This window comes from Hydractinia symbiolongicarpus, chromosome 9, assembly GCF_029227915.1.
Source record: "Hydractinia symbiolongicarpus strain clone_291-10 chromosome 9, HSymV2.1, whole genome shotgun sequence".
Classification (NCBI taxonomy): domain Eukaryota; kingdom Metazoa; phylum Cnidaria; class Hydrozoa; order Anthoathecata; family Hydractiniidae; genus Hydractinia; species Hydractinia symbiolongicarpus.
Window position 1 is genome coordinate 19,748,889 of NC_079883.1, and position 17,134 is coordinate 19,766,022.

Here is a 17,134-nt window from a genome sequence, read left to right on the forward strand (position 1 = left end):
GTTCAAAATGTTGAGAACTAATATAAAATTCAAAGTCTTTCGGCAAGGTACTACTTTTTATATTATATAGCCATTCGAACCTCTTTATTTTTTTTCGCACTAGGAACCTGATTTTTTCTTTCATTATTATCTTCGTCTTTTGTCGTCACCTTTTCACACTCTCTACCTCCATATTTTTCTTGCTCCTCTTATCTTTTTTTGTCTTTTTATTATTGCTACTTCGATTTGTACAGTCGATGGTAGTACAGTTTGGCATATTAAAATAATAAAAATATATAGTCAAAATACTTCATGTGATTACACCTAATCCCCAACACCGAACTTCGCTTTTTGAACTATAAAACGTCATAGTTCAAACTCGACCGTCATATAGTTTAAACTCGACCCAGCCTTCGTAAAAATGTAAAGGGGTCTATATACGGAGGTATATTTACGTGGGTTTAACACAGATTATTTCAGAAAAAAGAGGGTTGTACTTAAAAAGAATTATGGTATCCGTTTTTTTTTCTTTTATGACCATTGATTATGAAAATATAAATTTTGACCAAATTTTCCCTTTAAGTTCAAACTTAAGAGGACAATGCTCCTGTCCTTTTTTTTGCTTTATTTTTAAAAGGTCAAGAAGAACATACAAATAAAAAATTTTGAAAATCTGAATTAAAGGTAGTGACTGCTTAATTTTAATGTTTGGGTACTATCAAGAATAAGTCTTACTACTTATAAATTTCAAGTTCAAACTTCACGAGTAAAACTTATTTTTGCTTAATATTCTTTGTCTTATTTTCGAAGCTTTTTCCTTGTGCTACAACTTTCATTCGCCATATTGAAATGCTGTGGCGCATGGAAATAAGGCTTTCATAATATTTTTTCGCTAACGTCAGTGGTCATATATTCAACGTAACAAGACCCGAGTTATGTTTTTCAGTAAATGAATGAATGAAAGAAATGAGTTCTTTAAAAACCAATACAAGATTTACCCCCAGCTACACGAAATGTCGCAACACAAGTGCCCTTAAAAGTTCACGATTAAGGTGTACAAGTGAACTCCAAACCTGACGTAATTGCACAAACACAAACACTACCAATTCGTTATTCCAATGCAGCAACCGAAGTGACACAGACGGAGTCATCTTTAACATATGGAAGTACAAATTTGTTTTTACACATTTCCTTCTGATATTTTTGCAATACAAGATTGATCGACATAACAAAGAAGAATAACACACCGACTTCTTACAAAACGTCTTGATGATGTGTTGATTTCGACAGTGAAAATGAAGATGTACAAAGTGGAATGATGAGTATTTGTCATCCTTTCTTTTAGTTAAACAGTCTAGTCTTGGAATTTCTACATCATTCGACTTAGCTGTGAATTTGAATTCAACGCAAATGGAAAATGAAGATAAAAAAGTGAGGAAGGCAACATACTTGATGATAGTGTGGATGGACGAAGTGATGATTGGCTTAAAAAGTCTCTTGAGAGGTAAGTACTTATGCCATACAATGCATACTTTTTTAACTTTGTATATTTTCAGAGCGGAAACACAAGATCCTGGTTTTGATCCTCATAGTGATTGTTACACCGATGAAAGTGAGTCAGATGATGATTATGTAGAGGGTTTTGAAGACTTTATCTGCAACAAAACTGTTACACAAACAATCGGTTTTCTAGTATATGAATCATAGTTGTTACAATTAATGAAATATTGTACAAATTGTGGAGCGTTTATCGACTCTTCCCAGACCACCAAAGTAAAAAATAATGGATGTCAGTTGACTTTGAACTTTACTTGTTCAAAAGGTTTATTCAAATATCTTTAAAATCGAATCACTAACACTTGCTTTAGTAATTCAGGCTGCAATTACAAATGGTCCTCACAACCAGCGTTAAACATAATGAAGGGAGCAGGTGATCTATTGATAGCTGCTGTAGCAGAGCTAGCGGGTGTTGCTTCACGAAATTACACAAATTCGCAGAATTGCTAAAATTACGGTTCTTCTGGAATCAGATGTATTTCGAGCATCGTGGAAATTATATCTTTCCTGAAATCGCCCGTGCTTGGCGTAAGGTGAAAAAAAAACAGTGGAAGAAATTATATCTAATCGACAGTTGGCACTTGTCGTTGCCTGCCAGTGCAATACCCCTGGCCACAATGCTACGTATAGTACTGTGTCGGCAATCGATACTTTCACAAACAAAGTACTTCATTTCAACATAGTCCATGTAAACAAACTTGGGTTCAGGTCCAGATGGTTTTCCGGCACTGCTTCTCCTTCATTGCAAAGAACAATTATTAAACCCACTCAAAATGCTGTGACAAAAATCGTATAACCAAGGACACATACCAAGCTTCCTTCTCAACGCATTAATTACACCAATTCACAAGAATGGAAGCCAAGCTTTGGCTGTTAACTGCCGTCCAATAGCACTAACGTCCTACATTATTAAAATCTTTGAGAAAGTTGTAAGAAATAGAATTAATACTTTCCGGGACACACATAACCTCTTTAATCCAATTCAGCATGATTTTCGTGCATTTAGATTGTGTTTGACCATTATGACACAATTATCACATTACTTTGCAAAGGTAAAAATGTGGACGTAATTTATCTTGACTTTGCAAAGGCGTTTAACAAAGTCGATATCAACATAACTTTGGCAAAATTTAAAAAAGCTTGGCATACAAGGAAAAATGTTAGACTGGATAGCAGCCTTTATGAAAACCGGACTTAAATGGTCTGTGTAAATGGCAGCATCTCTTCACCAGTGCATATTCTGTCTGGTGTTCCACAGGAAACTGTCTTAGGTCCTCTTCTCTTCATCATTCTCATGTAATAAATGTTCCCGTTGTCATAGTGAATTTCTTGCACAAAAGAGAAAAGGAGAGTCAAATTTTGCTGCCAAATTTTCTGGTATATTTTCTGACATACCACACCTTGATTGTTTAGATTCTATATACCATAATAACATGCATTTCTCAGAGGTTTCATTTTTTTAAAGTCGTTAACCTTCATGGAAACTTTGATGATTCGAAAGATTCAGGTAGCAATGTATGTTCACTCATTAAAATATGGTACGTTAGCATCAAAAGGTCATGCTGTTGCTATACCACACAATATGAAGATTGCAACCTCACTTCCTTTATTACCATCAAAAATCAGCATATTATTGTTGAAGAGAAAGAACACTTCTAGTAAACAATACTTTGTGTCACGTACAAAAATTGAGACAGCATTAAGGGCTTGTGTTTGGATATCCAACATATGGTGTAGATTCACTGGTCTCAGGTTATAATAAGTATACGTTCTAGTATTTTGAGAAACATGGAAGAACTGATATTGGTCTACAATTAGATACATTAGTCATTTCGCCTGTTTTATATACTGGTAGAACTCTTGCAATTTTAAGTTTTTCAGGAAAATATCCTTGCAGCAGGGAAAGGTTGAATATATGCATTAGTGGAATTTTTATAGCATTTTTTGATTGCTTAACAACGTTACTATTGACGTCATCAAAACCTGGACTTTTATTTGATTGTAGTGAGTCGATTGCTTTGAATAATTCATTTTCACTTAGTTCGTTATTTTCCATTTGTGCCTTATTAACAGTGAGAAAGGATTTAAAACGCAAATTGCTAGGTTCAATCTGAGATGCCAGATTTGAACCCACTTTTACAAAAAAATCATTAAGCTCCTCAGCTATTAGACACTTATTCTTGATTTTATTTCCATCAATGTTCAACCTTTTTGGAAGTTTTTCTTTGCTTAATTTTGTTTTACCTATTACTTCATTGATTATGCTCCAAGTTTTCTTCGCATCGTTTTTATGTTTATTTATCAGTCCACTATAGTAAAATTTCTTGGAGCGCCTCTTAATAATTTCAAACAAATGTTTATAATGTTTATTTTTTTTTTTCATTCTCAAGAGTTCTGCTTTTCAAAAACTTTTCATACAAGCGCTGTTTCTTTTTATTCTGATCATATTGTTGTTGAAATGTTTGAAGAAAGATTGATCCTACAGGTGGCCGGTAGAGTAAATGCATGTGGATGTTTTTAGTTGCTTTGTTTATTATCTCTATATTTAATGACTCACAGTCAATATTGTTAGCGCACGTGTCTGATTTTAGGTTAAATAGAATAGAATTATGAATAAACATGCACACTCCTCCGCCTTTCTTTTTGCAATTTCTAATTTGATGAATTACTGTGTAATTTTGCAATTGAAAATTTGAGTTTTTCTCTATATTTATATCATTACACCACGTTTCGGTAAAGCAAATGATTTTAAATGTGACTTTCAGGTTATGTAAAAGATGTTTAAAATTTTCAAATTTTTTTATATGCTTCTAATATTAAGATGAAGTATTGAAAAAGATTTTATATCTATTTCTGCAGAAAGATTGTTTGTATTTGGGTTATAATATTTTTGTTAAATCGTTTAAAAGTACAGTTTCGTTACCCTGCAATGGGTCGAATTCCAAGTTTTCGTAGTTCGTTTGTTTAGCCATTTTAGAATTAAAAATTAATTAGTAAAAATTATTTGTAGCCTTAGGCTATGTGCAACAAATTAGGCATTAGCAATCCAATCCCTAAATTGCCGAACTATCAATTTATCATATAACACTATAGCATACTTTCCTTCCGCCCTGTGTGTTTTCATCTCTCCAAACAGTTCCTATATTCGGAGAAACTTTCGCAAATTTCGCGTTTTTTGGCCTTTTTTGCGAAACTTTGTCTCGCGAAACTTTCAAAAATGGCCATTCGCGAAAGTTTATTCAGTACAAACTTTCTAAATTGTCGATTCGCGAAAGTTCATTAACTAAAATTTAAAAGAAATTTGCTGGTTTTAAAAGTTATTTCTTGACTCGCCCTCACTTGGCTCACCCTTCCGATAAAAAAAAGAGACAACTGGCGCTGGGAACGAGATTGGAATAAACTTAGAAATAAACAAAAACGATGATGTTTCAAATGTATATGTATGGCTTATAACCGAGTTATTGGTAAAAAGGCGATGACGACGATTCGTGGGAGCCGGAAGAAGACGAGCCTAGAAATGTGTTTGATCTGTTTTGTGATTTTGACGATGAAGCCAGTTTGTAAATAGGTTTTCACATACCATTAGAAAGAAAATTACATCGTTAAAAACACTTTTCTATCATAAGAAATATAGGCCACTTTTTTTATAAGAACATAAAAAATCACGAATCGCGAAAGTTTATCTCGCCAAAACTTCCCATATTCTGATTTCGCGAAAGTTTATCTCGCTCGCGAGTTTTTGGACTCGCGAAAGTTTCTCCGAATAAAGTAGGTTATGGCTGGCTATAAATTCTCTATTTACGTTTAAATTATTTTTTAATATGTCTATAGCCCATTAGAGGGTAACAGCAGTAGCAACCGTGTACATCGTTAGACTATATGCCGATGCTGGCAGGTTTGTATATATCGCCCCTGACTACAATGAAGGTAAGGTGGCATTATGGGTAAAGTTCCAGGCATGTTATAATACCACCTTTGTCAATTATTGATGAATCTTGACGTAGACTTGCAAAACATGTCGCATCTTAGCGCTGTTCTCAAACTGTTGACCAGATTAACAACGGGCATCAATCAAAGTGATGCTGTTAGTCAGGTTGCATTTCGTAATGCCGAATGTAACGATCAAGCTGCCAACAAACGTGCATAGAATAAGGCAAGCTGTCAAACAGGCTGCAAAAAGGCATGCTCGGGTGCTGTAAGGAAAGCTCTTGCTCGACAAAGGCAAATAGTTGAGCAGATTTTAAATAGAAGAGAAGCAAATACAATTGTTGATGTTCGTGCTTGCAGAAATACGCCATATTATAACGATTCACAACACGATTCACGTAAGAAAGTACCTAGGTGCATTGCCGGGTAAATATTTACGTTAATATATAGTTTTTTTAATGTCTAACATTTTTCTTTTTTAGGTTGGAGCGCAAAGTTCCATAACTTACACTCTCCTGGTATGCTTCGTTAAGTGGACTATTTCACATATTAAGGAGATAATTCATGAATTAAAATTGAGGGCGAGATTACATAGAATAATTTCTACATTGATATGTAGATTGTTGTTGTTACATCCTTGCAAGTCATAACTCGTGTTACCGAAGAGATGTTCCACTATTTAGACAAAATACTTCATAAGTCACGAGGCTTTCCAAATTAAAACTAAAAACATCGATAAGGCGAGCATCTTACATACACAAGAATAATTTTTCCTTCTTTCAAAACTTAAACACAGGAAAAAAATATTCTGAAATACATATTACAATTTGATAAGATTTCCTATAAATTACACTTCCGTTCTCGCGCAAAATCATTTGTCATATTCTAGCAAAATAGAACTTAGCGTAAACGTATAAAATATCAACTTCGCTCCTGGAGTATTTTTATTATGTTCATCAAGAAGCGAAGCTGTGAATGTTGTACTCAAATAATTTAATTGAGGCAATATTTGCAAATAAAATACAAAAGCAAAAAGCTGGCTGCATGGAGAATTACCTATAAGCTGTATGGACAACAGATTTTTTTTTGACACTATTCATTCTGAAAATTAGTTCACACTTCTACAGAAGTAATATTAATAAAGACATAACGTTTCAATTCTGTACGCAGCCATATTTCTATTTACCGAATTATAAGAATTTGGTGTAAGTGCATAAAGTATATATCCTGTTCGACACCTTTGCATAAGACATATTTTATAAATATTACATTCAAGTGCTTTCGCCTCCACGCCTTCTTAAAACTTAACAACAAGAGTTTTATTTAAGAAGACTTAGTTACGAAATACGTAGCAGGGGTACCTAATGATGTTCGTCCACGATACACTGGAAACAAAATCCGTTTCTGTTGTAACATTTTAGCAAACTTCACCTGTAAAAAGCTATGTATCGTATTTTACGGCATATTCACCCTAGAGATGGCAGCCAGTTTGATTGGTTGTGTGCGCTGTAATGATGTATTAGGATAGGATTCTTTCGGTATTCTTTCATAGGTAACCATGTTTTATCAGACAAACACCTTAGCTAACGCATCTGCACCGGCAGAAGCAATGTAGGGCTGCGTAGGATGGAACGCTACATCAAAGACCGCTTCATCAAACTTTTTACGGTGTGCTGTTATTTCTTGTATGCATGTCTTGTTGTCCATATTCCATAAGCGGATAGAACCATCGTGACCTGAAAACACATTAAGTCATCATTTAGTGTACTGCTACTGACAACGTTTAATGTTTTTTCTTGCAAGCATCAAACAAAATAATAATGACACAACTGATTAATGAAAGGTGGATTGTTTTTGTTAACCAATTAACGTCTTCGCCAAAAAATTCGAAAACAAGGAAATGTTTAAAATAGTTCATATAAACACATACTTCCAGAAAGAATATAAAGACCACTTGGATCGATTGATAAACTAGTGACGGCATCTAGATGAGCTACCATGTTATGTACTTCTTTACCTGTGCAAACAAACGTTAGATTATTACGCACTATACCAATTTTTTATTGGTGATGGCAGGTGGAAAGTGTATTAAGAATTAATAATCAAAAATGGAGAGGAGGAGGATGGACCAAATGGGGAGGGAGGAAATAGGAAACTTGGATGTTATGCTTGATTTTATAAATCACACTATTCGTGTATTCTTAAATAACATGCCATTGCAGAGCAGATAGTTCTTGATTTTATTTTCCAGACTTCTTTCATGGTTTATTTAGATTACAGACAAGAGTGAATCAAAAAATGTTTTAAATAAGTTGAATACTTGTCATCCAATCCCATCAAATTAATAAATCAGTATGTGGGTGAGGGTGACGGGAGGGTGTAGGGTGTGGAATAAACGCATGGAGTTAAAAAAAATTAACAAATCATCAAAAGATTATTGGGTACTACACAGCAGCTTGACACTTCACACTGACCTGAATTAATATCAAAGAATCGGATATGTCTGTCTTCGTGTGCTGTGATGACCATGGGAGACGTGGGATGACTCACCACTTTATTGATCTGTGATGAATTACCACCTGAAAGGAAAAAGAACGAAATAACCGTGTATTGGAAGTATTGTCAGCTGAAATATCGAACACTGAAAAAGTCTGAAGCACCCTCCCAAAAAATGCGAAACGGATATTTTAAGGGCAATTTTAAGAACCAAAAATAACATCATACTATGCATCGAACCAAATGTTACAACAGGTTTGGCTGTCTCCATGTCAAATATTACACATTGTTCACTGGTGTATGAGGATGCTATTTGTCCCGTGTCTGTGTTAATAAAACTAACTGACGTTGGTTTACCAACACCTAAATGAGAAAAAAAATACAATTTACATAATGTCGTTCTTGGCCGCAGCTACAAGTGTTTAGTATTTTGTCCTGGCTGCAACGCCTATATTTTAGTAGCCTGGGAAGTTAAGACAAGTTAATTTCCAAGCGTTTAGAGACGGACACATTTTTAACAACCAATAAATACTCAGAAAATGCTGCCATCTTAAACGTAATGGAAATTAAACTTTTAAACATCGACGTTTAAAAGCTAAAAGCTGCGCCATTAAGCTTCAAAGGAGAACTAACGATTGACAGCAAGTTGCGATTAAAATGTTCATTATAGTGTAAATATGAACTGTGTAAATCTTTTCATATTTGTAAGCTTTGATTCTCGAGATATTTAAGGTCGAAATAGTACTACAGTCACCGCCATGACAGTGTCGATGAGGATATAAACAAACGCATTCTGAATGAACGAGGCGAGGGAATGCTAAACGGATAAACTGTGTTTCCTGTAAAATAATATTTCATTGTTATAAGTTATCTCTTAAAAAAATAAGTATTACATGTATTTGAATTTATTATGAAATTTTTCTTGTGTTATTTTTTGTATTAAACATCTTGAAAGACAACAGTTGCTTTATTTAATTTGCCAGTTTTGAAAACAAAATTAAAATGATTATGCGCAATGAAGTGTACTAGGAGTGATTTTGGGAAAGCAAACCAAACTAAAAAAAAATTTCAAGGTTTCTATTTCTCTACCTACTTTCGCATTTTCTGAAATTCTCGGTAATTATTTTTTTTACGAAGATGTTGTTCTACTGGCATTCAGCTTGAATTTAAATCACTTCACTGTTGCCACCGAAATTATAGAGATCTTTTTTTACCACTTGGTTTGTGTGCATATTGGCCTTGGACAAAGTTTATATTGCAACTGTCAAAAAAATCTTCCTCCATCAAATTCTATTCTGGGTAAACATATTGTTTATAGAAACAAGCTTACCTTCGCAGCTATAAGATTCTAACAGAGGCGACTTTGAGGATGGATTCCATAATTTGCACGCGCCATCTGCAGAGCATGAAAGCAAGTAGTCTGTGTCAATGTGATACGCTAAATCCCATACCGCGTCAGTATGTGCCACTAACGTCTCACCGAATAAATTCGGATCTAAAATAAAAAATCCGACCAACTCATTGCTTTAGCATACTAAATCCTACTAGAATAAAGTCGCTAAAAATCTTCGCTAAACTTTTATTGGTTTTGTCTTAAAAACTGGTACCGAGATGAAAATATTAGATCACTAAAAATGAATCTTGTGTTACCATATGGGCCAAACAAATCAATATTGAGTGACGGCAAATTCCAACATTGTATTGTAGAATCCATCCCTCCACTGTAGCATACGCTTCCGTTACTATTTATAACACAGCATAACACTGGACCACTAAATGTATAAAATAATTAATGTTAAATACAAACAAACAATAAATCTGTATAATGCTGTTGATTTTATGGCAGAATTTCTATAAAGCATAAATTTCAGTTTTCTCTAGTACCCCAGTCCTTTAAAATCCATCTTTTCAAATTAATGTGCCAGTTAATTGTTAAGAAAGTCTGTAATTGTTGAATTACCATAGAAATTAGGACGTATCCGTATCAGAAATCTTCATTTTGGATCTTCGTATGGAAAAAAACACAGATTTCAAAGACTGTATGAACACATACCTGTGGCCTCTGAATGTGTAAACTGGTTCCAAATCAGATATATTGCCTCTATAAAGTTAAAAGAAGGTCTGTTCTCTGGATGTTGTTACAAAATAGTTGAACAATGACATAGGTTTTGTTCTAACAGGACAAAAAACAAAGTAAATAAGATTGCTTAATTACCAACATTTTCCCTATACAATTCTAGCTCCAAGCATATAAAGTTTGTTGTGTACACGATTTATTACCTCAATTTTTGCAAAGTTTTAAACCACTTACTTTCTTCCTTGCATATATTTTTGCAACGACCACAGTTTCAATGTGTGGTCTTCAGAAGCTGTTATAAGTGCTGATTCGTATGGGTGGAAGCATAGGGAGCGGACACCATCAAAATGACTAAAAAACAAAGCGAAGAATCAATAACAAATTACCTTTAGTGCACATGGGTAATAGTGGCACAGATCTTAATAATCATACCTTTGTATGGGCACAACATCTTGCGTAAGAATAACGCACTCAGTTTTTTTAATTTCCTTGAATTTAATGTACTTTATTATTCTCAGTTGTCTTATAGTTGGTTTCATTACTTTTAAAGAAGTGTTGAGATGGTATTTAATGTAACTAGATAGTGATTCTTTCTCAATTAAGCCTGAGGCAAATTTAAATCGACAAATAGTGGTTAAAATATAGTGGTGATCATCCGACTGTAAAACTAAAAGTTATTAAATATTTACCTCCGTAAAGTGTATTTAGGACCCCATGTTTTGCGAACTTCATCTCTTCCAGAAGTCTAATAAAAAATCCATTATTACAAAAAGTAGCATATTTTAAGTCATAACTTTATCGGTCAAATTTCGTTCACTGTAATTGTCAGTTCCATAAATTTTCGTCCCTGAAAGCTGACGACAAATTTGGGTCAACAAATAATAAAGACCATTTTCAAATTTCTGGTAACAACTTGATGCAAAATGACCTATAATTAGGTAAGCAAGGCAGTACTTCAAAATTACCGGAAACTTAATCATTATAGGCAAAAAAGCCCAAAAAGCTATAGCATGACATCACAATTTTTGACATATGCACAAACAGTGGTCAGGAACGCAAAAAGTTTCTCTAGTCGGCTTAACGTTATGGGTAAAATTATTCTTGTAGCAAATTGATAGAATTGGCTTGAATTCGCCCATATTTGTTAATTTTTATTTTTAGTCGGACCTATTCATCAACTTTTCAAAATTGCGACACTTAGGTCAACAAAGTTAATGACAACTCACACTGCAACTCACTTAGCAGGAAGATAAAAGATGAAAGCTGCTTTTCCTTTTAATTGCCATTGTCATGCTCACTTGTTAGAAAATCAAGAAGACTCAGTATAAGAAGATTGAGCAAGAAAATTTTATCACAGAACACATTCAGTGAAGCTGGTCTATAAGTAGGCTAACAAATGGCATGTTACAAATAATTGAAGTATATACCCAATGACAAAAACGCTTTAAATTAATTAAAATCAATACATACATCAATTAGTGATCCGGCTTCGTTAGTTACGGTCAAGCCAGCAAGCTCGCCTAAGCCAATTGCAACTTCGACACTTTCTACCACTGCACCACTGTGATTAACCAAGCCAGGTTTTATTTGACGAGGGGAATAACCACTACTTGGTAATGCGACGTCTCCTTTTTATGAAAAGAAAATTACATGAAGTTGGTATTCATGTAATAACGACACAAAATTTTTTTTTAGCATTTCAAAATGCTACAAGGTACATATAAAAACATCTTACCAATTGTTGTTCCCTCGTCAATATCCATATTTTCACCACCTTTTGCATTAGGTACTGGTGGAGCAGGTATCTGTGGTGGAGGGGGAATTTCCTCCTCTGCATTGAAATTCTGTAGCATAGTTTTGAGAGCATCTTTACTTGGTCCTAAAAAGTGTTTATAATGTACATGTACTTCACTGATCACTAAAAGTGTATCTTGGTCAAGAATAATGTCCTCATCTGTTTTCACAAAATGTAGGCATTAGACTACAAAGAACTTACTTTTGGATCTTTTTGCTCTATCTTTAGTTTCATTTTTAAACTGTTGTATTCGTTTCTGAAGTTTACCAGAATCGTAATTGCCCCATTCATCCTACAATTGACCAGTAAATTCTTCTTTTAAAATTATGAAAATTATACAGACAATAAAGCTGTTGATACACATATATTAAATATTTCTTTGTTAACTTTATTTTTTATTAGCAAGAAGTTAATAATTATTTTATGCCACACTATCTAAATCAAAGCTTACCTCCTGTGATGAATATTTTTTTTAAATTAAACCAAACATGTAACTCTAGTTTGATAATTAATAAAAAAATATTTTTTTTAAAAATTTACACCAAATTGTCTCAAGGAAAAAACCATAATAATTTTCCCCTCGCTACTATTATTATCATTATTATTATTATTGAAATTATTTACGAAGGATAGCCTCCTCAGTTCCTATTGGTACTGCTATCAACGAGGGTCCTGCGAAGGGGGTTCTAGTGAATTTAAAGCTCCTATTTGAGCTACTAAAGTCGTGCAAGCACAGTAATCACCCAACTAGACAACCGCCTAAGATATTAATCCTATTCTCATGCTGAGCGCTAAGCAGAAAGGATAGATTCACATTTTTATAGTCTCTGGTACGACTCGGTCGGGGTTTGAACACAAGACTTCCGCACTGGAAGCGAACGCTCTACCATTTAGCTAACAGTTGCAGCTATCAGAGGAACGCAATACAGAAAATTTATTAAAAAGATATTAGTCAAATGTGAAGTTTCGATCCTTAAAAAGATATTTTAAGGAACAAGCTAGTTTTATTTCAGTCAAGGTAAAATATAAAAGGTAAAATATGAAATGCTTGTCAATCGCAGGATTCAAATTTGGCAAAATTAGCCACAAATAATCACCAGTGATCTGTGGATATGGAAAAACATGAAAGGTCACTGGTAAAGTATTTCAATTAAGTATTAATTAAACGTGTAGTTTTTGGCCATTTTTTTTCGTGCAAGTTTTAAGAGTGTAACACAAGAACAACGAGGAAACAAATTTAGATTTATGGTTAAGGAGAACATGCTAATTGTTCATATTGGGCAAAAATTTTAAAAAATCATTGGACAAACTCTTCCACTTGTTTGCAGAAAATAATGAGCAAAAACAATGGAGAAACAGTCATAGCTGCAAGAGAAAGCATTGTAGCACTGGTGCACGTTTATGGGTCTGAGCTTTTGTATAAAGGTTTGCAAATGAATACCTGAATTAAAAAATTATTACTGTACTGTATATATACTTTTTGTCAGGAAGTATACCAAGTACTATTTTTAAATGTGTCAAAAATAAAGAAGTGAGTGATTTGTATCAAAATGTGAATTGGTATGGCAGTGTTACACAGGCAATCCAAGGCACAAGGTCACATCACTAGCTTTCACTAGCTATATTGTCCAGAAGAAGAACTTAATAATTTGACCACTTTGTCATTTTTAGATTCTGCATGAAAAACTACACAGACATAGTTGTTTTAATTCTTTACTACCAGAATACCATTAATAATACAAAGAGTGTGTCCGTCTGTCTATAACAAGCAAAAGGGATTTTATTTTTTACAATTTTCTTTAAAAGCGTCTATAATACATGCTCTAAAAAAATGTTCTGTATTTTTTAAACGTTTTGTTTACATGCTAATATAAATTTGTTTAAAAGTTGTAATTCATTGTTCGTACGTTTTTAATGAAATTGACAAATCATTTTTTGTATAAAGCATAAATAAATTTTAAATGTTCTTTAGTGGATTCCTCCAGGGATTTTCGTTTCAAACGTTTTTTTCAGCCTTCTTTGTGAAATTACAAACAAACAATTTTGTGATAAGAAGCACAATAAAAAAAGAAAAAAATTAGTGGATTATTCCACGGGTTTAAATAAGTGTGTCCATAAAACGTCTATAGAACATCCTCCAAAAACCATGTTCTGTATTTTATAAAACTTTTGTTTCCTTTTATTATTGGATAGAACAAATCATGTGATAAATAAAAGGAATTAATTAGCTGGGAACAATTTAAATTTACCGTGACAGGTTTTTAAACAATTATAATTGTTTTGTTATAAATTACAAGCAAAGACAGAGGCAATAAACTTTGTTACTGTGTTGTCAATTTTGCTTAAAATGTTTTATTTGCGTTTTATTTAATGAAATTAACAACAAACTGTTTTGTGATAAGCATAATAAATTAAAAAAAAGATTTTTCAAGTGGATTCTTTCACTAGTAACTTAATATTGGAAACTGAGATTTAAAGAATTGTGCAATAACTCCTGAACCCCTTGTCGAAATAAAGCTTAGTTTTTACCATAATATATTCTTGATATTATCTACAACATGTAAAAATGCAATAAATCTAAAATATATTATTCATAGTAATGGCATGGACTCTCCCAAATAAAAAAGACTCAATTTTAATTGCACAGAGTTTTGTCATTGTCCTGGAAATTGTAACAATTGGATAAATTTAAAAAATTTAAAAATTTGTAAATCTTTTTTTCTGTTAGTTTATTTAACTTTTTAAAATAAACAAGAAAATTAATTTTGTTTGGAAGAGGAAATGTTATTGGTCAAGTTTCAGAATTATTTTTTTAATCTTCGGTTGAACTGTATATTGGCACAGTTTTTCAATTTGCATATGCTTAATGAGGGGAAATTGTTTCATTTCTAAATCCTATTGGTCCCACATTTCTTGCATAACTCAATAAACCACAAACCTATCATCTTAGTCTTCTAATTTTATTTTCCTATTAATTGTTCTTTTTTTTTTCTATTTGTTGACAAAATCTCAATAGAGGGATCGTGTCGCAAGATTTAATCTGAGTGACCTAAGATAGGTCAAGAAAGTAAATAAATTGTTTCCCACATGATTGAGAGACGAAAAAAACTTTTCATTTTAAAAACGTTCTAGGACCACTGAAACAGCTTTTTTTCTCCTTGAAATATACTTTATTTAAAAAAATCCTTATCAAGCAAAAAAATGCTACACAATGACCACAACCGTTTGCTAGGTAATGACTGGACCATGTGCCTCTATGTAATAGGCTACTGAAGCTTGCCTTAAAAGGATAAATTTAGTTTAAACCACATTAATTGTTTTTTTTTTTGAGAATCGTCTCATTATGTTTTAGCAAAAATCTCTTAGTCTCTTCATGCTCTCAGTATAAGGTTTCATTGCATGTTGTGTCTTATATTGCCTCCGTTGCAGAAATTGGTAAAGCTCATGGGCTTCTTGTTGTCATTTTGTCTCAAAATTCATTTCAACATTAGCTGCTTACTTATTATATTTCGTTTTAATTTTAGTTATTAATTATACTTTTATCAAACCTTAACTCCCTAATGACCTTAATAATAGTCAAGGCCAAAATTAACTGAATTAAAGTTAAGGTAAATTGAGCAAAAACATAAGATTACAAGATTTGCTTATTTTATCACAAAAATCATTTTAGATGAATTAATTATAACATTGATTATAATAATTTTTTTTGATTTCATGAAAAATCTCTTAAATTTCATTTTATTTATTTTTCATTACATTTTTATTAATATGCAACCCCTTTAACATCAGTAAATTTTCAACATGTCATTTCATAACAGTTTGATCAGCTTTCAAATAGCTACAGACAAGTATATAACAATTTTGATCAGTTTTCCACAAATGAATCATTGCACCACGTTTTATGTTGGTATCTCCCACTACTACCTGATATATTGTTATGGAAATAGTGAAAACATAGGAAAGAATAGCAGTAAAACCCTCCTACTTACATTCTGATCATTGCCTTGAGCTAAGAAAACAAAATTAAAATAAGTGTTAATTTGTTAGCGTGAAGGTATTTATAACACAAAGACAAAACTTCTAGTGGACACTGATTAATAATTCATTACCTTTTACCAAATGTAAACTAAATGACATAAAAATAAAGAAAAGGTTCCTCAGATTCTTTTATTGTTAATACATTCTAAACTTACTTTGTTCTGCAGGTACTTCTTCTTGACCTAAAAAGTCGAAATTCTTTAAAACGTCATCATCCTTGTGTTGCACACTTGGGTCTACAAATGAATTATCTAAAAAATACAGATTTTACAATGTCGGCTCTTTGACTAAAACTTTTGTATGACATGTAATTGAGTGCTGAAAGTTTTTGGCTTTTCTTAACTTTTATTAGGGCTGTGTTGAAATAGAAATTTTATACTTTCGGGGAGGATGGGGGAGGAGAAGAAGGAGAGGAGAGGGAGTATTACATTTCTGATCCCAATGACGTCATCAAATTAATTTTTGACAGGGAATCTGTTTATATTTAGACTTTCACAAGTGTGCCAAGTTTAATCACCAAGTATGAGTAGTTCCAGATGCACTTTATTCACAAATTATAATTTTATTATTAACAAAGGAAATTAAGTAAAATTGCCACACTTAAGCAATTGTAAAATTAAAGTGAAAAACCCACCACTCACTCCCTCTCCCACCCAGGTTTATATCCGATACTTTTGAGATGTCCAGAGTGAGCCGAAGTGAAAGTGTGCTACAACGTGGTGGGTTTATATCATCGTCCAATCCTATCTACTCTAATTCCAACAGAGATAAACTTTTCTATATTTCAAAGTCATGGGAGTTGGTTAATTTACGTAGGAGGGTCTCCAGACATTACAAAGTTTAAAAATTTGGGGACAGGGATGATAATGGCCCTTTTATAACTACTGCCAATTATATCTACTCTACTAGGACCCCCATGCAGTAAAAAAAAACTGTGCCAGAAATGGAAATTCTCTAAGCTATAGAATTGGTGGCGAAAGCCTAGATATGCCACATATATTAAAGACAACCAAGGCAATAATAAACATTGCAAACCATGATAATAGATGCTTTATGTACACGATATTATCAGAATTGCATCCATCAGACAGAAACCCTCAAAGACCATGAAAATACGAGGAACACACTAAGGAACTAAACTTCGACAACATACAGTTCCCCATAACCATAGAGGACATACCAAGGTTAAAAAAAAACAATGACATAAAAGTAAATCTAGTTGAATATGATGAAGTTATCAAGGTCATTATGATTATTATTTTTAT

At 33.0% G+C, this 17,134-nt stretch overlaps 1 protein-coding gene across 4 annotated transcripts in view; it reads right to left on the reverse strand.

The window, feature by feature from the left end:
* Positions 1-6,212: 6,212 nt before the first annotated feature.
* Positions 6,213-17,134, reverse strand: part of LOC130657625 (striatin-3-like) — a 32,210-nt gene continuing 21,288 nt past the window's right edge. For 2 of the 4 annotated variants that reach the window (XM_057460616.1, XM_057460619.1), the window contains exons 6-19: positions 16,025-16,120; positions 15,821-15,840; positions 12,033-12,123; positions 11,772-11,915; positions 11,507-11,664; positions 10,726-10,781; positions 10,271-10,387; positions 10,013-10,060; positions 9,610-9,731; positions 9,290-9,454; positions 8,188-8,322; positions 7,938-8,042; positions 7,394-7,480; positions 6,213-7,199 (exon numbers count right to left, since the gene is read on the reverse strand). In XM_057460616.1, the coding sequence (XP_057316599.1) occupies positions 7,030-7,199; positions 7,394-7,480; positions 7,938-8,042; positions 8,188-8,322; positions 9,290-9,454; positions 9,610-9,731; positions 10,013-10,060; positions 10,271-10,387; positions 10,726-10,781; positions 11,507-11,664; positions 11,772-11,915; positions 12,033-12,123; positions 15,821-15,840; positions 16,025-16,120 (1,514 nt within the window). In that variant the 3' untranslated portion in view covers positions 6,213-7,029. The remainder of the gene's footprint in view (positions 7,200-7,393; positions 7,481-7,937; positions 8,043-8,187; positions 8,323-9,289; positions 9,455-9,609; positions 9,732-10,012; positions 10,061-10,270; positions 10,388-10,725; positions 10,782-11,506; positions 11,665-11,771; positions 11,916-12,032; positions 12,124-15,820; positions 15,841-16,024; positions 16,121-17,134) is intronic. The other 2 variants (XM_057460618.1, XM_057460617.1) reach the window with 2 other exon arrangements.